At 40.8% G+C, this 23705-nt stretch overlaps 1 protein-coding gene across 3 annotated transcripts in view; it reads right to left on the bottom strand.

The window, feature by feature from the left end:
- Positions 1-23449, bottom strand: part of PDE6C (phosphodiesterase 6C) — a 49787-nt gene extending 26338 nt beyond the window's left edge. For all 3 annotated transcript variants that reach the window (XM_030568615.1, XM_030568613.1, XM_030568614.1), the window contains exons 1-9: positions 22970-23449; positions 3313-3465; positions 3112-3201; positions 2723-2863; positions 2095-2169; positions 1939-2003; positions 1755-1821; positions 811-858; positions 407-556 (exon numbers count right to left, since the gene is read on the bottom strand). In XM_030568615.1, the coding sequence (XP_030424475.1) occupies positions 407-556; positions 811-858; positions 1755-1821; positions 1939-2003; positions 2095-2169; positions 2723-2863; positions 3112-3201; positions 3313-3465; positions 22970-23449 (1269 nt within the window). The remainder of the gene's footprint in view (positions 1-406; positions 557-810; positions 859-1754; positions 1822-1938; positions 2004-2094; positions 2170-2722; positions 2864-3111; positions 3202-3312; positions 3466-22969) is intronic.
- Positions 23450-23705: the final 256 nt, after the last annotated feature.

The following is a 23705-nucleotide window of genomic DNA, read 5'->3' as shown; positions in this document are numbered from 1 at the left end:
CTCCTTGCAGGATCAGAGTCTTAGGGGTGACATCCAGTGAATCAGATGGTCTGTCATCTCTACCCTGAAGACTACAAATACTAATTGTCAGTTAAATGATTTTGACCATCCTTAACTAATCTAATATGGGGTTTTTGTTTGTTTATTTGTTAGAATGATTTTTATGATATCTGCCATCTGTTCAGTACTGGAAAAAAGCTCACAATCCATCATAACTGTACAAGTGTGTAAAGAGTTTTAATGGAAATACTTTTACTATTAAGAAATTGTAATGAAGAGGATAACAAACTTGCAGTATAACTGCTACCTAAAATAATCCTTTTAGTAATTTTTAATTGAGACTTAACAAAAATATCTCTTAATATTAAATGATCATCTACAAAATCTTTCATCTCATTAAACTTACTTCAGTGATTTGTTCATCAAATTCATCAAAGGGTTTTCCATCTTTTCTGTTGTAAAATGTAGCTACTCCCACAATTTCTTCTTTTTTGTTGACAATAGGCAAAGACAGGACATTTTTGATAACCCAGCCTGTCTCATCCACAGGCCCTTTCTGCAAGCAAACCAAAAGAAGAGGAAATATTGCATATTTCTTTTAAAATAGTCATACAATACTTTGGTATTATAATTGTAAATGTCACAGTTGGTACCCAAAGATCACAAATAAGTACAATAACAAAATTATCAGCCACCTCCGCAGCTATGGAATGTATGAATATTTTTGCAATCAACTTTATGACTAATAGGTAGATGACATTAGGGTACTTTCCTATAATAATTACAATAAAAAAAATACTGTGTTATTACCTGAAACGAAAAATATTCATCTGCTGGTGCATTCATCATGTTACAAATCTGTGGTATAAGGAAACAAAAAAAGCCCCATTGTTTAGGTGCAGTATATACACTTGAATCCATAGTCTGGCATTTTAAAAAGGTATATTCATTTTCTAAGAGAAAAATAACTGTCATTGTACATAAATCAAAAGTATTATTAAAGTAGAATTAGCTATGCCGGTATATGCCACTTGGAGTGCTGAAAACACTTTGCCTTGTATATGGTGCTCATAATATATTTTATTAAGCATGATAGTTACTTAACAATATGCAGGAAGAAGGCAAATTTTTAGGGCAGGAAGTAAAGAAGAATATATCCAATTTGAAACTGCATGGGGAGTTTTAGGAAGAAGTAAATAGTTGAGCTAACCCCTACCGTTACAGAAAGTGCCACAGAATCAGCAATGACTACAATAAACACAGAGACCTTTAATTTTGTCTCTCCTCTGAAAGACAATATCTTACACCATGTTGAAGCCTTGGTTCAGATTTCGGGCCAAGCTATCTTTCTGTTTATAACCCTGTACAAGGATTAAAACTAAACAAAAAATTCTACAAGTTTCTGTTTGCTGAGTTGCTGACAGATCATTCTTTTGTGAGAATGGACTTGTACACCTGCAATGCAAATCAGAGACCTAAGCCCTCCTACTCATGAAATGTCCTAAGATCTGTTAGGAAATCCCCTGGTTCACAGGTCATCTGCATAGAGGTCTTGTCCCTCCAGGCTATTGATTGACCCCTGTATTCCATGGCAGCTATAATCCTGGAGACAGTGTGATATTCTCATATAGGCACTTATTGTATTTCCAGTCATATAGTCAATATAAGGAAGTTTTGATGATGGCTCCCGAAGTCTCTGCTTGATCAAAGAACTCTATAAAATGTGTAACTTTCTTTTTTTGCAATTAACTTACAAATCCATTTTCAGCAACATACGTTGGCAACCCGCTAACAAGACACCAGTAATCTGCAGGAGGTGACCTGTAGAGACAGAATGAGATTCAGTAAGTCAGTGTCACAGATATAAACATGTTGCAGTTCTACCTGAGCAACGCCACTAATGGCTACATATTTAACAAGCTGATAATGAATACTTACGGAATGACTTTGATTTCTTCTTTTCCATGTAAAATATAATCAATAATCTTATAAAAGATGACTTCCTAAATAAAAGAGGAGAAAAACATGCGTTAATTATCCTGTACAACTAAATTCCAAAATTGTGATGTGTAAACCGGAAACATTTATACTTACTCTGCCATCGGGTGTTTTTGGTCCTTTATAAGGCTCTGCTTCTCCCAGCTTGATTGGCCATTCATCATAGAACTCCTAAAAATAATGACACACAGATTAACAATATAAAGCGTTTCTCAATTACATACCAATAGGTAACATGAAATGCATGGACAATCATTTTATGCTATACTTCGTCATAACCCTACTTGGTCTGGTCACATCTCAAAATAGTATGAAGAAAACATTGTTAAACATACTCCAAACAGAAGTTTTAGCAAGTAAGTTGCAGATTAGTGTGAAAACCAATGCCAGAAAACTGCATGGCTTTCTCAACATTTTAGTGGGTGGGAGAAGTATATAATAAAAATAACCACTTGAGCCTAATCTGCATGTTTTACGTATGTGGCCTGCCCTATTTTTATATATTTTACATGTAATTTTGGTGACTCATATTAGTTAAATATAGTTCATGCTTCATGGCATTTTGAAAGCATACTTAGAAAGCATAGCCCATTGATTCCATGGAGAAAGGCACTTTAGAGATATCCATGATAGACAGATTAGGTAGTAGAGGGATTAATTTTTTACAATGATATTGAATTAAATGAATTCTACATTTCCAAGTAAGTGGTAAAATGCTGGTTACCTTCTCTTTGGTCATATCCAGCAGACCGATAGAGTATCTTTCACAGTTCAAATATATTCGAATAGTGTACAGTGCTTTGTGAAACTGTCGCTCAATATCTGTCAGTTCTTCAAATACTTTGTTGGCAGACCATAAAAGCATCTGCTTACAATGAGAAAAAACTGGGTAAATATTCAGGTGGCAAAAAGAGAATGTATTACAGATGAAAAGAAAACATAGCCTCATGAGTTTCAGATATTAAAGAATGAATTCATAATGGAGGTTGATACCATTCTGTTACATAATAAATTTTATGTATTGTCTGTGTAACAGTGTGAGACCATATCATTAGTAATGATTTTACATAAGAAAAAGCTAATGAAGGTTCTCAATAACAAATCCTTCTTTACCTGACTTCTTCGGGTTTCAATATTGTAGAGATATGTGATATGGTATTGTTTTATGGCAATAGAAACAAAATTGAGGTATTTCTTAAAGACCTGTAAATGACAGAGGACAAAAATAAGACAAAAGATCAAACCAAGTAATAGGTGCTGCCATATTTATTGTTAAAAGAACAATAGTGTTCACGTTTTAATGGCTAAAGTTACCTCTTCATCCTCTTTAGAGAATTCAGGGGCATTTATTTTGTTAAGTGCCATCACAACAGCAAGCACTTCCTTTCCCTGCATAATAGGGGTTGCCAGCATGCTGTTAGTTGTGTAACCAGTTTGCTTGTCCACAAAGTCAGAAAAATGGTTATTCTGAAAAAACAAACAAAAAAAAACCAAACCACATTTAGTTATGATGAAGACCATTTATTATTTGTTACTTATTTACACAGTGCCACGTATGTGAATGGAGTTTCACACTACAGAGGAAGATGGATTCCCAGCCCAAAAGAGCATAGCGATCAGAGGCCCCAATCCTGCAAATATGTATGTGTGTGCTTCACTTTAACATTAAGCACATGTGTACTTGTTGGTACTGAGCTGACACAGGTTATCCTTAAAACAAGGACAAACAGGAGGAGGAAGGACAAAGGAGAGAATAATATGACTGTGTTTATTTGGGAAGCTAATGCCTTTGGCTTGAAAATAATTATTTATATTTATGTATGTATTACTAATAATGTTATTTAATCATTCCTGTAGAAAAAATGCTTGATATTACCTCATCATACGATTGTGAAGCTGACATAAAAACATAAGGCCACATTTTCAGGCCTGCTCTTTTCTAAATGCTCAAACTCTCACAAGTGTACTGCTGAGGATGCTTCTGGCAGAGAAGAGTCCCCAGCAGGTATAGACCTGGCAGAGACAGTTGCTACACTTCCCTCCTGGCCATCCCCCATTCCCTGCACAGAAGACGTGCTTGGGCTATGAGGACATAACAGAGGGAGTGACCAGAGTGTGAAGGACAATCCCCAACTGATCCCTTGGGGCCATGGTCACACAGTTAAACAAAAAACCAGAGCCCTTTCTCTGACAGCCCACTCTTGAAACTGGATGCAGCAAAGAATCGGTGATCTTTGAAAACATGATTTTGTGTCGTCAATGTGCTTTAGTAAAATGCTGTTATTGTTAGGGAATAAGTTGCTGTTCTGTGAAGCAGTTTGGTATTTATATTTTGAAGTAAACTTAAAGATCTATTTACAATGCTTGTAACAAGTAGTAATATTTAAAATCATTTTATAAGATATTATCAAGGACAGCTGATAAAACACAAATTCTGGAGATATTTGGTTTCATAATTTGCTTGAGAGCCCCAGGATGATGGAAAATGGAAGCTGTACCCTTCCCATGCAACCATCTTTTAAGGTTAGCCAGTCAGTCAGCCCAGTGGGGCTGCATGACTTCAGTCAAATGGTGAATGCTATTGGCCAGTGGACATCACTCTTCAAGCTTCGTCAAGCTGACTGCAACTAGGAAGACTGCAGCACTTGGTGGAAAGTAAAAACCTATCTTCTCATGACTGGACTATGCTCCTTTGTGGTATATTAAAGATGAAATTGTGACCATTGGAATTTTCAGCTAAAGTATATGGCTGTTATACTCAGGGGCAGCTCTATGTATTTTGCCGCCCCAAGCATGGCAGTCAGGTGGCTTTCGGCAGCGCACCTGTGGGAGGTCCACTGGTAACATGGATTCGAAGGCATGTTCATGGCGACCGGCAGGCCGCCCCCACGGCTTGCCGTTCCAGGCATGCACTTGGTGCACTGGTGCCTGGAGCTGCCCCGGTTATACTTGAAAAAGCATTGCAAATTATCCTATTGGCTTTCTTCTATGAAATGATTAACTTTTAACACGGAGGGTGAAATAAAAGCCAACATACAAGGTTTGTGCCTTAAGACCTATTCTGAGGGATTAAATGAGATTTAAGTGGTTCTTGTGGTTTTCTGCAGAGGGATGAATTTTACCCTGAAAGAAAAGTTCACAGAGTTTTTAGAGAACAATACAGAAGACTAACTAGCTAAGATGCTGGCATATTCACAGTAGCAGCTTTTAAATTGCTTCTCTGCACAACTTCTGACTAAGGGGCCATACTGCAAACACATATGCACAAGACCAGTCTCATTGACTGCTTGCATGGTCGTTTGCAGGATCACACCCCAATTAATTAGATACAACAATAAACCAGAACATTTGCTGCAACAAAGTCTCGACTTTTGTTTCTTCCAAGCAATGCCTACCCTACAGCCGCGTTCTTAGAGTTGTAGACTAACCCTTTACCTGTTGAATGAAAACAGTGCAATGTGAATATCTAATACCCCTCCCCTATAAACAATAACTTCCCTAAGTTTACGCACAAACAAATATAGACAGTTTTTAAAAAATATATGTCACTGTCAGTTTTCTGTTTGATAACCCTCTCAGTTAAATAGTGCTTGTCATTAACTCTCTAACCTTCATATAAATCAAAACATAGCACCTGGAATAGGTTGCTGAGCCTCTTGTCTATTCATGGAAACATTGTCTACTAATATTACACTGCTCTACAGCCAAAATGCTTCTGAAATAAATGTAGTCCAACTTTACTAATTCTGGGTCACTGAGAACGAAAATGATGCTTAAAATTGTTGATTGGCTCTAGTTTTCAAGATATGCTATCGGGTCAGTATATACGACCCTTGACTTGGGAATTATAAAGTTATAAAGGGAAGGGATCTCAATTTAAACCAGAAATGACTAAAATACATCTTTGACTGGATCTATGAATAAATCTATGACTGGGTTTGGACAGTACTTGCTTTTTAGGCAAAACAATGAATGATGCAATCTGAAGCTGGTATTGCATCATACATGATATGAATTGCATCCTGTTATTCCTAGAAGTCATGGATGATGCAATCATAACGAAGCTTACATCACTCTGCTGAACAAATTGCCCTATATCAGCTCTAGAAATCATACAGTGTCGTGCTCTCTTATTTGTCAGTGTTTGATTTTGCAAAGGGACACATTTCTGTTTAGTCAAAGTGCGCAGAGATGCCTCATACTTGTGTGAACAGTGCAGATAACTTCTGCTATGTTTGTGGTGAAGTGACTTTTGCATCACAAAAGCGCAGTATAATCACTATGGTTAAGAAAACCTATCACCTTTATTTTGGCTGCAAAATTGGAGATCAGGACAAGAGGTGAGCCCCACACATATGCTGCAACACTTGTGCAACAAATCTTCGCCAGTGGTTGAACAGGAAAAGGAAATCTATCCCTTTTGCAGTGCCAATGATTTGGAGAGAGCCAACAGCTCATACCAGCAATTGTTACTTCTGCATGGTGCCTCCAGTTGGGAAAGGTGTGTCAAAGAAGAAAAAGTGGACTGTGCATTATCCAAACATTCCATCAGCTATACGCCCAGTACCCCACAGAGAAGGACTGCCGGTTCCTGATGCAGCAGAATCATTCTGACTTGAGTCAGACGAGGAAGAGGAAGAGGATGAAACTTCTGGTCCTGAACATCAATGTCACAGGACCCACATTTTCTCCCATCCTCCTCCTCTGAACCACACCTCGTAACACAAGGTGAACTGAATGACCTTGTCAGGGATTTGGAACTTCCCAAGAGTAAGGCAGAGCTGTTGGGCTCCAGACTACAGCAGTGGAATCTCCTGACAGGATATCAGGGCAAATGGAGCCCATCAATGCTTGCAGACTATTGCTGGACAGTGACAAGAGATGCTCCATTTAATGAATACAAAAGACAAGCCAAGAAGCGCCGAGTAGACACTGAATAGGACTAAACTATGTACATAATAGTTTTTTGCCTTTTGTTTCATAAATTTTATTTATATAACCCTTTTGCTGATTTTTAAAGTGTTACATAAACAGGACAGGTGAAATATTATCATGTAAAGCAACCATAAACACATGAAAAGACCTAGGTTTACAATTTATGATTAAAACTCTACTATCTACACAATATACATAGACATAAAATGTAAAAACTTAAATATCTTAGAAACAGTAGCCAATCAGTTGTTTTAATTGTCATATTTGAATTCAGCACATCAAAATACATAATATATATCACATTTTATCTCTGAAGCAGACGATTTCTCAAAAATTGTAGACCAGTGTTATTAGCATTCATAACCCAAGGTGTTTCAGTGGACCAAGTACCTTTTTAATTACCATTGTCTGTACCATATCACTTTACTACACTGATTTTGCTTGCATCTTCTGTGTCATCTCTTGTTTTGCAGGCACTACAGAAGCTGAATTTACTGTTTTGCTTTTACATTTGTTTGTTTATCTGTCTTTTCTTGTAATTCCTTTACCGTATGGAGAATTTCCAGGGAAGGTGGGCAGTGAAAGAAGGCACTTGAGGGCCTATTGGCAGAGATTGCCCTGGTCATGGACAAACTGTATATCCTGATCCAAACGGTCGTAAAAATAGCTTCTGCTAAGAGCTTTCAGTATGGGATAAATTCTTTTTTACACCGTGGTAAAAAATGCTACTGGTGTCTCATCAATAATAATCTGATTAGAAAATAAACTAATGGATGAAATCCATACAAGCATTAAAGCTATCTTAATTTTCGTTATACACAGAGGTGGTAGCATCATCCATTATTAAGGTCTCCCAACACTTTCCATTATAAGACCCTGTTTTCAGTTGCTCATAACTTTGCCAAACTTTAATGATTTGTTTGCTTCAGACTGAAAAAGTTTTAGAAAATTTCAGCCAAAATGGTCCAGCCATTTCTGAGAATAAATCCAGGGAAATATATGTTGTTTTGGTCATGTTAAAAAATCCTTAAGACCTTTTCTTTGAAATGCTTTGGCACTCCTGTGCTTTGGAACAGGGACTTGACATTTGGTAGTGGTGGAGCATTTGTGGCAGGGATGAGCCTCTTAATGTCTGAAATTCTTTCTAAATGTGGCCATTTAAAAACTTTTGAAAAATCACAAGTTTGCACATACTCACTAGAGACTCGCTAGATATTCACACCTAAAATCACTGAAGATTCCATCTTTACTGAGCATACTCAAAAAATCACACCTCCTAGAGCTGACCAAATCATGCATGCACCACCCCCACAGAACAACTGAGTGTGCTTCAGCCCAGAGCTCTGGGGTTTCAGAAGGACCTTTCTCATAATTGCCACTGCAGGTTGGTGTGGGGCCATGCCCCAGAACTGAAAACCTGGAGCCGATCTGTCCTGTGCTCTCAATGACCCACCTGTTGGCATGTAGGCAGAGTAGAAGAGAAAACCACCTGATTCAAATGGAGATGGAACAAGAACCAGATGTGGGGGAGGGGAGAGAAAGGAATAAACTGGAACAAGGAGTCTGATAAGACTTGGACAGGAGAAGGGAGGAGGAACACTTTGGGAGCTGGGACTGCTTGGGAGAGGTGGGAGGAGGCTGGCCTGAGAGCCTTTGGAGGGGGAGATTGGAATTAGGAGCTAGTGAGCAAAATGGGATGGGAAATGGGAGTCAGTTGGCTGAGAGGAGTGGGGAACACTGAGATTGGACATGGAGCTGGCTGGACAAGGGGGCTGAGTCTAGGAAACACTGGAGGAAAAACAGTAGGGAGGGAATTAGAGACAGACCTGACGAGGAGCTGGAGTGTGGGGGGAGAACTGAGACTTGCTGGGCAAAATGATTGGGAGAAGGATCTGGGTAGGGAATTGCTGGGAGATACTGAGATTGGATGAGGAGCCTGGAGAAGTTAGATGGGACTGAGAGCAAGAGAAGGGGATGAGGGGAGAGAGGTATCAAATGAGGAGCTAGGTAGCATGAACTGAGACTGCCTGAACATTGAGATGGGGAACAAGAAGCTGAGACAGGAGGGGGAAACGGGGGCAGGATGAGCAAGGGGACTGGGAGTCATGGGGGAAATTGAGGTTCAGAGAGTGATCCCAGAGCAGAAGACTAGGACTGGTTGGACAAGAAGACTGGGATTGTGATAAGAAGCCTGAGGAGTGGGGACTGGGACTGGGCAAGAAAGGAAAATGAGACTCGGACAAGGAGCGGGAAAGAGATAGGACTGGGACAGAGACAGGTTGAAGGGAATGGGGCAGAAGAGGTCAAGCTTGGAGAAAACCAACTGAACAGTCTGTGCTCCTTAGTGCACATACTTTCCTCCAGAACCTGGAATGGAACCCAAGACTTCTGAGTCTCGCCTTTCCTCTGCTGTCAACAACATTTGAAACTCACTGGAAAAGTATGCACCTTATTCTCTTCTAGTTCTGCTCAGTAATTACATGTTCCACATTTTCTGGGTGCCCACGCTGAGATCTTTGGGCTTGATTTACAGAAGTACTGAGCACACACAGTTGCAACTGAAGTTAATGGGAGCTGAGTTCAAGTATATAATGCTAACTAGTCTGAAAAATCTGGTCCCAAGCATCTCAAACTAGGTACCCAAAGTTAGAGGTTTCTGATTATATCTGAATCTCTCTATTTTCTTGTCTATAAACTGGAAATAATGTCACCCTCACAGGGGTGTTGTGAAAATAAATGAAATAATGTTAATGAAGCACTCCCATATATTGATGAGCACCATAGAAAAGCCCATGTGGAAATTGATAATTGAAAAGGGTTTAAATAGTGTGTAGTAAATAAGGCCTACGGCTGCACATTGAGCAATGAGTGTAAAACAAAATAATGAATTCAGTAACTGAGCACCATCCAGCCTGTCACCTGAACGAGGCAGGGAATCTGTGGGAAAATAGTAGTTGAGTGTGTAATTAAAGACTGTATTAGGGCTGTTGATTAATCACAGTTAATGCATGCGATTAACTCAAAAAAATGAATCACGATTAAGAAAATGAATCACAACTAATCGCAGTTTAAATAGCACTGTTAAACAATAGAATACCAACCGAAATTTATTAAAAATTTTGGATCTTTTTCAAATATATTGATTCCAATTGCAGCCCAGATTATAAAGTGTATGCTACTCACTTTATATCATTATTTTTATTACAAATATTTGCACTGTGAAATGCTAAACAAAAGAAACAGTATTTTTCAATTCACCACATACAAGTACTGCACTGCAATCTCTTTATCGTGAAAGTGCAACTTACAAATGTAGATTCTTTTTGTTACAAACCTGCACTCAAAATCAAAACAATGCAAAACTTCAGAGCCTACAAGTCCACTCAGTCCTATTTCTTGTTCAGCCAATTGCTAAGACAAACAAGTTTGTTTACATTTATGGGAGATAATACTGCCCTCTTCTCAGGGGTGGCTCCAGGTCCCAGCACACCAAGCGCATGCTTGGGGTTGCAAGCCACTGGGGGTGCTCTGCCGGTTGCCGCGAGGATGGCAGGCAGGCAGGCAGCCTTTGGTGGCATGCCTGTGGAGGGTCCGCTGGTCCTGTGGCTTCGGTGGACCTCCCGCAGGCAAGCTGCCGAAGGCCGCCTGCCTGCCGTGCTTGGGGTGGCAAAATGCCTAGAGCCGCCCCTGCCTCTTCTTATTTGCAATGTTACCAGAAAGTGAGAACAGGTGTTTGCAAGGGACTTTTGTAGCTGGCATTGCAAAGTATTTATGTGTCAGATATGCTAAACATTCATATGTCCCTTCGTGATTCAACCACCATTCCAGTGGACATACTTCCATGCTGATGATGCTCGTTAAAATAATAATGCATTAATGAAATTTGTGACTGAACTCCTTGGGAGAGAGTTGTATGTCTTCAGCTCTATTTTACATGCATTCTGCCATATATTTCATGTTATAGCAGTCTCAGATGATGACTCAGCACATGTTCATTTTAAGAATACTTTCACTGCAAATTTGTCAAAACGCAAAGAGGATACCAGTGTGAGATTTCTAAAGATAGCTACAGCACTTGACCCAAGGTTTAAGAATCTGAAGTGCCTTCCAAAATCTGAGAGGGATGAGGTGTGGAGCATCCTTTCAGAAGTCTTAAAAGGCAGGGTTGGCTCTAGTTTTTTTGCCGCTCCAAGCAACAAGAACAAAAAAAAAATCCTCCAAGAGCGGACTGCCAAAGCAAAAAATGCTGTCCCTGGGATTGTGCTGTCCCAAGCACGTGCTTGGTTTGTTGGTGCCTAGATCCGGCCCTGTTAAAAGAGCAACACTCCAATGCAGAAACTACAGAACCTGAACTACCAAAAAATAAAATCAACCTTCTGCTGGCGGCATCTGACTCAGATGATGGAAATGAACTTGCGTCGGTCTGCACTGCTTTGGATGGTTAGTGAGCAGAACCCATCTCAGCCTGGACACATGTCCTCTGGAATGGTGGTTGAAGCATGAAGGGACATATGAATCTTTAGCATATCTGGCATGTAAATATCTTGTAACACTGGCACAACAGTACCACGCGAACGTCTGTTCTCACTTTCAGGTGACATTGTAAACAAGAAGCAGGCCGCATTATCTTCTGCACATATAAACAAACTTGTTTGTCTGAGCGATTGGCTGAACAAGAAATAGGACTGAATGGACTTGTAGGTTCTAAAGTTTTACATTGTTTTATCTTTGAATGCAGTTATTTTTTGTACATAATTGTACATTTGTAAATTCAGCTTTCATGATAAAGAGATTGCACTCCAGTACTTGTATTAAGTTAATTGAAAAATACTATTTCTTTTATTTTTACAGTGCGCACTGTGCACTTTGTATTCTGTGTTGAAACTGAAATCAATATATTTGAAAATGTGGAAAACATTCAAAAATATTTAAATAAATGGTATTCTATTATTGCTAGCATGATTAATCTCAGTTAATTTTTTAATCGCTTGTCAGACCTAGACTGTATCTTAGTGCACTTGCAAAAGGGGGGGGCCAAAAATGAAAGAAAATGGTACTGTTTGCAGAGTACAAAGTACCACAACTGCTTGTAAGATTTGCCATTAGAAACTCCAAATATTCAATTGTTTTTGTGCTATTGAATATCCTCAAGAGGAATTTTAAGATCTTGAGTTCATGGTAGAGAACTTAAGTGTCTCTCAGTGAACAGGTGGCATGGCAGAGATGTTCCTCTAATCTCTGCTTTCCCACTTGTGAAGTTTTGCCGTTAGTAATTGTTGCTAGGATATGTCTAACTTGTAGGCCAATATAGAAATGCTGAATTGTTCCGAATTCTTTAATGTTGTGCCCTAGAAAAGGTCTCCTTTAATATTAGCTATTTGACATCCCATATTTTAAAATTTGTATCTTTCCTGTCCTAGAGGAATATCTGCCAGCCAACATATCTGGGTAGTCTTCATATCTGGGAAAGGAATGAGGATTTTCTCACTAAACCAAGGCACTTTTGCCATATTTGCAGAGTGGTCTCTTGCATAGAATGTTTGAGCTCCTGAGGAAATAAAATATCTTCACCATAAATCAAATTGGAAAGAATAAAAAGAGATAAATACACAGTTTTGGTGCTTTGATATATGGGGCTATTGTTTTGAGTTTCTGTAAAATATACCCAGTTCCGAATTCATCACATTATAGCTGTCCTGTTACAAAACTTTCCAGTCAAAGGGACCAGTGCCTCCTTCCTTTTCTTTTGACCCTCAGCAAGCTGATTCTTGGTAACCTTCTATCACATTAAAATTGCTGTTTATTTCCTCTAATTCTTTCTTTATCTGAAGTAAGTAGCAGTACTGGGAGGACTTGTAGGAAATGCAGTGTTTGAGGAAGGATCTTCATTTTTATCAAGATGAGTCGTCCCAAACATGGATAATAGTAAGTTTTGGCATCTTTGAAAGTCTTGACATAAGATATGTAAAAGAAGTTGCAGATTTAGCATTAGTAGTTTAGGTAAATTGGGTGAGTTGTCCAATTTAAAGTATGTGGATCTTTGCAGGGGAGAGGGGGCCTGTTAGGATGGAAATTTAATTAGAGAGTCTCTGTGGGCAGATTCTTCAGGAAACTGCCTCTGATTTTGTCTTATTCACCTGGTACAGTTCTGTAGACATCTAAATCATGTTATCATGTTTAAAGCATTAGACACCTGTGCTTCAATGAGATAGAGAATCTACAAAAAGAGCAACGTTATGTTCTTCATCATGAATTTTGATGCCTTGAATCTCTGGAGATTCTCTGATAGCTATTGCAAGTAGTTCAGTGCAAGTGTGTTGCAAACAAAAGATGTGACAAAGGGAAACCTTTGCTTGTCTTCTGCTTTAGGACAAAGTGTCTGATTTGGAGCCATTCAAATAAAGGAATGCAGACAGAGAATTGAGTCCTGATCCAGCTTCCATGTGTGGCTCCTGATGTCTCTATAGTACTTGGCACAATGGGGTCCCTATTTAGCCTGGGCCTGCAGGCATTACTGCAAATTAATCAATAACAGTAGTAGGGTCTGCTAGGTCTCTGAATCCAAGACACTGTATCCCCCCTAAAGTGGACAAACACACCAAAACAAGAAGAGGGTCATGTTCTGCTTCCCAAAGAGGTGGACCTTAAGTTTGTGTTGGGAGTGCAATTATTCCAGGCCTAAGACAGAATTAGTGCTGGGGAGCGAGAGAACTATCTGGTTATAAGAGTTTTACAGTGGAATAGGAGAATCCAAGAATTGACACTAGCAGAGAAATTAGCACATGATACCTTGTGATAAATCCTTTAGTAATTTGGAAGTTCTTATTTACTACCATTGAGGTTATAGTGTAAGATATTTAGACCGCAGAGTTCCTGATCCTCCACTCAGTTATGTCAGTTTTACCTCAGTGTAACTCCACTGACTTCACCAGAGTCACACTGAGGTAAAACCAGTATCGTGGAGTGGAGAACCAAGACCACTGGGTCAGATTCTGCTCTTTGTTACACAGGTGAGATTCACAAAACAGGATAAGCTCGTGGAATCACCCTGGATTTACACTGTGTAATTGAAATCAGAATCTGACTCAGTTATCCTGAGTCACAACAGGCCACGTCCAGACTAGGGTATTAAAATCAATTTTAGATACGCAACTTCAGCTACGGGAATAACGTAGCTGAAGTCGAATTTCTAAAATCGAGGTATTCACCCGTCTGGACGGCGCAGCATCGATGTCCGCGGCTCTCCGTGTCGATTCCGGAACTCCGTTCGGGTTGATGGAGTTTCGGAATCGATGTAAGCGCGCTTGGGGATCGATACATCGCGTCCAGACTAGACGCGATATATCAATCCCCGAGCAATCGATTTTAACCCGCCGATGCCACAGGTTAGTCTGGACGTGGGCACAGAGGCATAGAAATGTAGGGCTGGAAGGGTCATCCTGTCCAGGATTCCAGCCTCCTGCACTGAGGCAGGACCAAGTAAACCTAGACCATCCCTGACGGGTTTTTGTCCAACAGGTTCTTAAAAACCTCTAACAATGGGGATTCCACAACCTCCATTGGAAGCCTATTCCAGAGCTTAACTATCTTTATAGCTAGAAAGATTTTCCTAATAGCTAACCTAAATCTCCCTTGCTGCAGACTAAGCCCTTCTTTTCCTATCTATTGTTTTACCTCTGTGTAATTCCACAGTTTCTTCATATATAATAATAATAAAAGCCTGAAATTGTTGAAAATTAAAACCAAATCTATCAATATATTTCCATAAATTTAGGTACTGATCGTTTGATCTCAAGTTTTAAATAACTTTAGACTCTGGGCACAATCTTCCTCTCTGTAGCAGGGTGCTTACCATGCTCCTGCTCTGAAGGGCTTAAAACAGCCCTGGGGGAAGGTTGTGGCTGGGACCTACTAAGATGGGTTTATTGGGAAGTGGCTGCAGCTGGGCCATGCCCCAATCAGGCCACAGCTGGCCTGATAAAGAAGCTGGGAGCCAGGCCCTCAGGAGTCTCTCTCTGCCTGTAGAGGGAGAGGGTCTGGCTGAAGGGAGCTAGACATAGGGTACCTGAGTGGAGCAGACAGAGACAGAGACAGAGGAGCTAGGGAAGCTCCTGCCTAGAAAGCCCCAGACTGCAGCCTAGCATTAGGCCAAGAGGTAGTGGGGGTTGCAGGGGGCAGCCCAGGGGTAGGGAAAAAGGCAGCAGGTCCAAACACTTTTTGCCTATGATGAGTGGCTGATACTGCAGTCTGCCCCAGTGAATGGGGGCTAGATGGAGATGGGGCAGTAGCCAAAACTGAGGCAAACTGGAGATAGTGGGTTGGGGGTTCCCCAGGGAGGGGACATTCAGATTGGTGGGGTACTGCCAGGGGGCAGCACCCCAGTTAAAAGGGCACCAGGGTCCATGGAGGGACACAGGAGCCAAAAGGACAGGTGGATCACTGGACTGCAGAAAGTACTCCTGGCTGGAAGTGAGCTAATTCCTGAGGATGACCAGCAGGAGGTGCCACGGGTGAGTCTGCACATCTACACTCTCATTTGCACCAGTGGAAATCAAGAGTAATTTTAGTGCAAGCAATACAGTTACATCAGTGTAACTGGGAGGAAATCAGGCCCACTATTTCTGAAAACAACTTGCATATATTTTTCATAAGGCTGTTGCAAATCTGAAGTGAACACGTGTAATTAAGATCCAGTTTGCATCTTTAGACTACAATATATGGAGTCTGATTCTGATACCAGGTTACACTGCTGTGAAGCAAGGGTAACGTCACTGAATACAATATACCCATTATGGGGTAAAACAAGTGTAAGTGAGATGAGACACTGCATATCTTCTGAAGAAGAAAATAAATTAAAAAACTGAAATCCATATTTGAATTTTCTGGAATAATTGTGCCATTCATTTATAGTGAATCCAACCTTAGTTGAAAAATCAGTTCAGAGAGGTTCTCACTGTCTGGTCTGTCTCCGGAAAAGCTATCTGCTCTGTACCTATCCCCTTCCATGGTCCTCATTCCAGATCTCAGGTTCTTCAATGAAAGGTATGTTTTCACCTTTAACATTAAAGCACATTTTTTGGACAAACATTGTGTCTTTTGCAATGACCCCTTCTTATTTCTCTGCTTTTAGGCATCCTGAAAATCTTAAATGTATTCTGACAAAAAAGTTATGCAAAATGTTACAAATGTTTCATGACTTTTTTGTTTACTTCAGACTTAAAAAACGACGATACAGACTAAAGTTCTGACATTTTCATTAGCTAATCTAAAAGACTTCAGCATTTATGACTGCATTTACTGGCAAAATACAGACTCAGGTAGGCGAGGCCAGCTCCTATGCAAGTCTCTGGGTCAATTTCAGTGGTGTAAATTTCTCATTGGGGTAAATTGGATCAGAAATTAGGAACATTGTCATAAGTGGCAATGTCCTGAAACCTGCACTAATATGATTTTCACTGGATAGTTAAAAAGAATGTAACTTAGTACTTACACATTTAATGGGGGGTAGCAGAAAAAGCAACTGAAAAAGAGGGCAAGTGAATGTGGGGCCCTCTTCCTAGCAGGCCTGCCTGGCTCCCTTATCCTACTACTAAAAGGGGCTGGAAGAGGGGGTGGTGTACTGGCCTATTTTACATCCTTTTGTTAGTTTCTGTTCCTGCTATACCCTCTTCTGACCCCTCTGTGATAGCGACGCTTATTTTTGGACTCCTTTTGCCATTGTTACCAGTGACTCAGGCTTTTAAAAACATGATGTTAATAGCTGAGTTACATCAGACTGGTATGCTTATTACTTTACCTCTTACATGCACTAACCCTGTTTTCTGACCAACTTAAACAACAGTTATGTGGGCACTGGATTTTTCTTATGAGGATTCAGTTTTGAATTTGAATGAAATCAGAAGAATATCTAATCTTGGGTAAGAAAACGTCCTCAATTTGAGGACAGAACAAAAAACTACCAATTGAAGTCAATGGGCCAAAACCAGAACTGGTGTAAGTGGGTGGAATTCAGTAATGTTGAGTAGTGGATTCTAAAGAAGGTGAGATATTCCTCAGTTCTAGATGGCAGACTTCTGCATCATGAAGACATTACTAAGCTTTCCTATACATATTTGGTAACTTAAATCGCTTGGAGCTAAATCCTGCTTGTCTAGTTACAAAAACTCTCATTAATTTCAAAGCAGGAGAGTAAAACAGTTTTGGTTTTTATTCTTTGCCATGTAATTTATTAGCAACACAGAAACTGAACCCTGATATTTTCAAGATAATTAGGGGTTTTAGAGCTGAAAGTAAGCGGAGAAATAACTGTAATGTCTCTGTAATTTTGCTGTAAAGTAGTGGCCATTCTGAGACCTTTCCAAAAGAAGAGCAATCTGTAGGTATGGTTGTTGTAAGTAATTGTGTCCTAAAAAATAAAGAAAATCAAGCTGACTGGCAGCCTACCCCTTTTCTGCGATGCTTAATGGAAACTGGTTCCTGTTTTTAAATGTTTGTCAATCAAGTGGGTATTATCTAGTACAACAGGCTGGAATAATTTTCACCCCTTATCCAACAAAAAGTTGCTATTCGGCATGAGACCTAGGGTTTTTTTTTCTCATGAAGATCACTTTTGAGAAGATTTGCCTTGGAGCATATACTACTCAAGTTATAACATTCCCAATACAAAAGATCATTCTGCTCCATGGGTGAACAACTAAAAACCAGAGAGTCAAACTTAGGATCTCTTTTTTTCAAATTTGATTTGCCTTTCAGATCTTCAAGAAGGCAGAGTTGCTGAAGCATTAGAACAGTGCTCTTTCTCTCTCCTCCTCTAATCTTTAATAATCCTGACCTTTCTTGGAAACTCCCTTCCCAAGGCTGTTCTAATAATCTCCCTCCAGCTTCCAAAGCTTGGTTTAAGATTCTCCTTCTCAATCACACTCCTTATTATAAACGGTGTTAATTAAGGAAGTGACTACCCTTTCTCTTCTGAACAGCCAGAGGTTGGAAATGGTGGCCTCTAAAAAAAATTGTTTGCTTTATCCTAGGGAACTCTTCTCTTGAAGTTCAGACCTGACCATTACATTATCTTCCAATGCAATGTACTGCAGAAAGCTGTTTCCTGGACCCAAAAAAGAGCTCTGATTTCACTATTCTCAATATCCACTGTGGCCTTGACTTATTTTGAACCAAATTTTCACTAGTCATGTAGTTTGACACCATTAAAGCTATGTTCATATTTGGGACACTGTTTCTTGAATTGGAATCTAATTCTTAGTCAAATATATTGCCTTCAATTAGCTATAAGTTTGGGAAAAGTTAATTTACATATTAGATATTGGTTTAACTTAAAGGAATAAAAGAAAATAATCTGACTAGAAAATTACATATGTACTTATACTTGAAGGCTGAGACTCTGGATTTATTTGTAAGTCTCCAAAATTCTTCTCTTTGCTGAAGTAGTCCCATAAGTAATATCTTTTAGAATTCTGAAATATGGAATGGCTGGCACTGAGATGCTCAATAATTGTGCACCTCATTGCCTGCAGTTAGTTACTATAGTTTCCTGGCTTTTGTTAAACTAATAGACTCAAGTTATAAGGGCTTATGAGAATCCATTATTTTGCATTTGTATGTTAGAACAATATACGCTACCAGTCACTGAGAATAATGAAACACCATTTGTGAGGACAGCAAATCTGCCTGGCCTTCTGTTTCTCACTACTGTTAAATCCTGGATTAAACACTCTTAGCTCCAAAGATCAACAAGTTTCTAATCCTCAGGGGGAGGGAATTGCTGTTGTTACTAAGGTGATTATAGAAAATCTGGATCTTTTTCTCTGGTTTTCTCTTGTGAACTGTTAGGATGAGGAGCTTCCTCATGTTTGTTGGTTTTTTTCCAGGTTGAAAAGAGAATCCTTCAAGCACTGGTTACCAAGTGCTGAAAAGGGGAGTGTCTCATGTTTTAATGATTACTTGCTGCCATTTTATTCCACAGTCATTTTTTCTATTTGAACTATCTCCTGTGCAGCCCCAAACCATTTAACCTAAAACAAACAAAACAGAAACAAACAAACAACCAGGTTTCCTACTAATGTGTGAATCAATTATCAATATGAATTCATTGAACAGTATCTAATACAGGCGTGGGCAAACTACAGCCCACAGGCTGGATCTGGCCCCTCAGGGCTTTGGATCCAGCCCCGCGGGATTGCTCCCCATGGTGCCATGGGCCCCGTGCCGCTCTCCGAAGTGGCTGGCACCATGACCCTGTGGCCCCCGGCAGGGGGGGCAGAAGGCTCCGTGCATTGCCCTTGCCTCCAGACACTGTTCCCCACAGCTCCCATTGGCTGGGAATGGGGAACCACAGCCAATGGGAGCTTCGGGGAAGGTACCTGGTGCAGCAAGGGCAGCGCATGTGGAGCCCTCCAACCCTCCTCCCCCAGGGGCTGCAGCGCTTCCTGGAGCAGCATGGGGCCAGGGACAGGGCAGGCAGGCAGGGACCCTGCCCTGGCCCCGTTGCATGCCACTGCCACCCCAAAACTGCTTTAGGTAAACAGTGTCAGGCCGGAGCCCAAACCCCGCCTGCACCCTGCCCCCCCAACTCCCTGCCCTAAGCCCCCTGCCTGCACCTCACACCGCTCCTGCACTCCAATTCCCTGCCCTGAGCCCCCTGCCTCAGTCTGCACCCCTCCTGAACCTCTGCCCTGAGCCCCCTCCTGCACTCCAACCCCTCCTGCACTCCAACCCCCTTCCCTGAGCCCCCTCATACACTCTGCACTCCTCCTCTGCCCCGATCCCTTGCCCTGAGCCCCTTCCTGCACACTGCACCCCCTCCCACACTCTGCACTTCCTCCTGGACCCTAACCCCCTGCCCCAGCCCTGCATACAATTTTCCCATCCAGATGTGGCCCTCGGCCCAAAAAGTTTGCCCACCCCGATCTAATATCAGTGTGTATATACAAGCACACAAACGTAGTCACTAGACTTTTTAAATCAGTTTTCTTTCCTGTTTGCATATTGCCTTTTGTTTTCTTTCCCTTGTAGCCCCATCTTTGAAAGTCACAGTATAAGTGTTCTTGAGACATCAGTATGTGAAAATGTTCACTCATGCTCTGTGACCATGTCCACACAGAGATGATTCTATAACTACGTAGTTATTACAAGCACTAAATAAAGTTAAACTATATATAGGTAGGGCCATGTTCACGGCCATGAAAAATGCATCGCGGACCATGAAATCTGGTCTTTTGTGTGCTTTTGCCCTACACTATGCAGATTTTACAGGGGAGACCAGGGTGAATTGGGGGTCTTGACCCAAAAGGGTGTTGCAGGTGGAGTTGCAAGGTTATTTTAGGAGGGTCATGTTGTTGCCACCATTACTTCTGTGCTGACTTCAGAGCTGGAAGACCACAGAGCGGTGGCTGCTGGCCAGGCACCAGCTCTGAAGGTAGTTCCCCACCAGTAGCAGCACACAAGTGAGGGTGGCAAGGCAATACCATACCATGCCATTCTTACTTCTGCACTGCTGCTGGCAGTGGCTCTGCCTTCAGAGAGAGGCTCCCAGTCAACAGCCACTGCCCTCTAGCTGCCCAGCTCTGAAGGCAGTGCTGCCTCCAGCAGCAGGGCAGAAGTAAAGGTAGCAATACTGCAACCCCCACTACAATCTTGTGACCCTCTACAGCTCCTTTTTGGGTTAGGATCCCTACAGTTACAACACTCTGAAATTTCAGATTTAAATAGCTGAGATCAAGAAATGTATGATTTTTAAAATCCTATGACCATGAAATTGACCAAAATGGACCATGAATTTGGTATGGCCTTATATATAGGGGTAAATGATTTCATAGATTCCAAAGCCAGAAAGGACCATCATCATATTTTTGCTTAGCACTTAGGCAGTGAACAGACCTGTTTTCCTGGAAGCACACAAAATGCAATTTGAATGAAAACTACTCCCTTTTTAAGACTGTGATAAGGATTTAAGGTTTGAGCAGCAGGAGCTCCTGCTTCAGTAATATAATTAACCCATGATATAAGAAATGTTCCTGATTAAAGTCCAATCCTGCAGTCCCTACTTAGGTAAACCTCGTGGTGATGTCAGTGGGAGTTTTGCATGAGTAAGGAGTGTGGGTTTTCTTTCGCTGGTAAAATGGAGATGGTGATCATTTTAAGGGTTGCACAATTATTTTCAAAGGCCAAATCTTGGTCCCATTGAAATCTATGGGAGTTTTGCAAATGACTTCAGTGGCACCAGGATTTGGCCCTGAAGTTTCTAATGCTTCTGTATTGGCATAGACTTCCAGCTCCCTAATAAATGCATGTATGAGTAAAAATACAATAATTTCATTAATTATTAAATTTTTAAAAAATTGTTGGTTGAATAATAATTGGACATCAGACGTGGCTCTATTACATTCCCAGAACCATACATGCGGAATGACTATTGGGGCAAAAAACAGTGATCTTATTTAAAAACATTCAGATTATTTTTAGCTTGGCACAGTTTTTTGGACACAGAACAGTAGAATTAGATGGGCCACCCCGCTGTAAGCAGCCTTACACATGATATATGAAGTGAACAGTGCAAGGTCTAAAACACATCTTTCATGAGCCTCTTGATCTTTTCTTACATAATCAGCCTTATGAATTTAGAAGGATTATCCACCAATCTCTCCATTTGTCAGTAAGACGCAGTAAGTCAGATGCTCTGTGTCACAAAAACAGCAGCATCTTAGCAGTGAGGCAGATATTGGACCCAATCCTGCATTACTTTTGCTCCCAAAATTCCAATTGACTTCAGGTTTGAGCCTTTTAGTTTTTAAAGAATAGGAAAAGTTCTTTTCACATGTACTTGTCTCTTTTTTTGAGCTTTAATAATAGTCCCAAACCAGGCCAATATGGGCTTGTAATTAAAATAGCCTTGATTTTGGCTGACTTTTAGCAATATGATGAAATGTAGAATTTGTTGTTTTTTCTCCATGAAGCCATGGATAGTTTTGCAATCCAGAAAGGCATCCTGCATTGTTTGTGCACCCAAAATTCTCACTGAATTCAGGATCAGGCCGCCTTTCTCTAAAATGGCACCAAATTTTGATATAGAACTATGAATTCAATGTCAAGGAGCCAGATCCTCAGCTGATCTAACTGGCATAGCTCCATCTGAGTATTCTGCTTTACATCAGCTGATGTCTGGTGCTGAGAAGCTTGCAGACTAGATGTCATCATCTGATAACTTAAATTCAGCAAGTCTGCAGATGTCAATATCCGAAAGCATATGTCTGCTTCCCCGTTTATTTCAGAACAGACAATCTGAAGCTGCCTTGTTAATACATTTGGAATTGGAATAATGCTTGTTCTATGATACTTATGATGTAACCGTTGTGTAAGTTACAAGTGAAAAGGGTGAATCTGTGAAAATAGATTAGGTGCTCTAAAAGGAGATGAGCAGATCTGACTATGTCTCAGCTAGAGATGGATCTGAACCAAAAGCTTTTGGGGTGTTTTATTTTGAAAACTTGACCTCAATCTGAATACTCTGGTTTGGGCCTATCTTTACTCTTGGCTCATTCACCACCTTAAAAATCACTGCCAGCTCTGACTACCTGACATGCGGTGCTTTAGGGCAGCAAAATGCTAATGACTGATCTATTCAGTAACAGTCTGTACGGGTGACTATGGAATAATAAAGGAGACCATTTACCACTTTGTTTAGGACAGCAGAGTGGAGCCTTGGTCATTAAGTACTCAGATTTACATTAGTCCCAAACTAATCTGATATCCTCCTCAGTTGCACAGCAAATTACTTACATCACAAATGTTGAATCAGGAAATATGAAGTAACAAACCACACTAGATAAAATGACCTCACCTGATTTTAAACTTCATATCTCATTGGTTTTCTCATGTTTCTTATTCTGAGTTTCTGTCCCCTGTTTGGGGTTTGGCACTTTGAGGAATGAGTCTATGCAAAGACCCCATTCTGTACCATAGGCCCTCTACAAGAAGTTCAGCAAAGGAATAGAGACCCAGGCCCCAGAACAAGACACTCACTTACCTTTTTCACGTCAGGTACATTAAAAAACTTCTTGGTATGAGCAACCCATCCCACTATCCCAATGTCCAGAGGAAAAACAATCTCACTGTCTGGGGCTACCAGGTTCTCCTCAAACTTGGAGGTGGCGGTGATATTGAAAAGCCTGGTGGCAACCTCAAGGATGCCATTGCGGGCACGGCAGATGAACATGCTACACCGGTCAGCTGCCACCAGCTGTGCCAGCCTCTGCAGGGCCTTGTGCACTATCTTCTCCATGCTGCTTTCTTCCTCCTGGATTTCTGTCAGCAACTCAAAGAGCACATGAGACTCCTCCAGCCGGGACATCTCCTTGAAGGAAACTCCATCCTTCACTTCCCCAGGGCTGACTTTGAAGATGGTTCCAAGCGCTTCTGCTCTCAGCTTTCGGTCAAAATACTCCTTGGCAAACTGGGGATTGTTCTCTAAGTATTTCTCAACATCGTCTTTATTTATCCCACCCATTTTGTGTGACTCTTTCTTATGGCTTTTTAGAACTGCATCACCTTAGAAGCAGGAGCAGCAGCAAGAAGTCCTAATTTGGTGTTAGTAGGAAAAAGGGTCCGTTGCACATACTGTAGCTGTCATGGGCATAGTACAGTAGGTTTGCTCTGTGGCTTCCAAACCTTCTGGAACCCTTGAGATATGACAGAAGGCACTGGCTTAGTGTCTTAGTGTGGGATCTTGGAGGCTGCTAATTAAAGAGATGTCAGGACACTAA

The sequence above is a fragment of the Gopherus evgoodei genome, chromosome 7, assembly GCF_007399415.2.
Source record: "Gopherus evgoodei ecotype Sinaloan lineage chromosome 7, rGopEvg1_v1.p, whole genome shotgun sequence".
Classification (NCBI taxonomy): Eukaryota; Metazoa; Chordata; order Testudines; family Testudinidae; genus Gopherus; species Gopherus evgoodei.
Note: the sequence above shows the minus strand (reverse complement) of the source record. Positions and strands in the feature narration are given on the sequence as shown.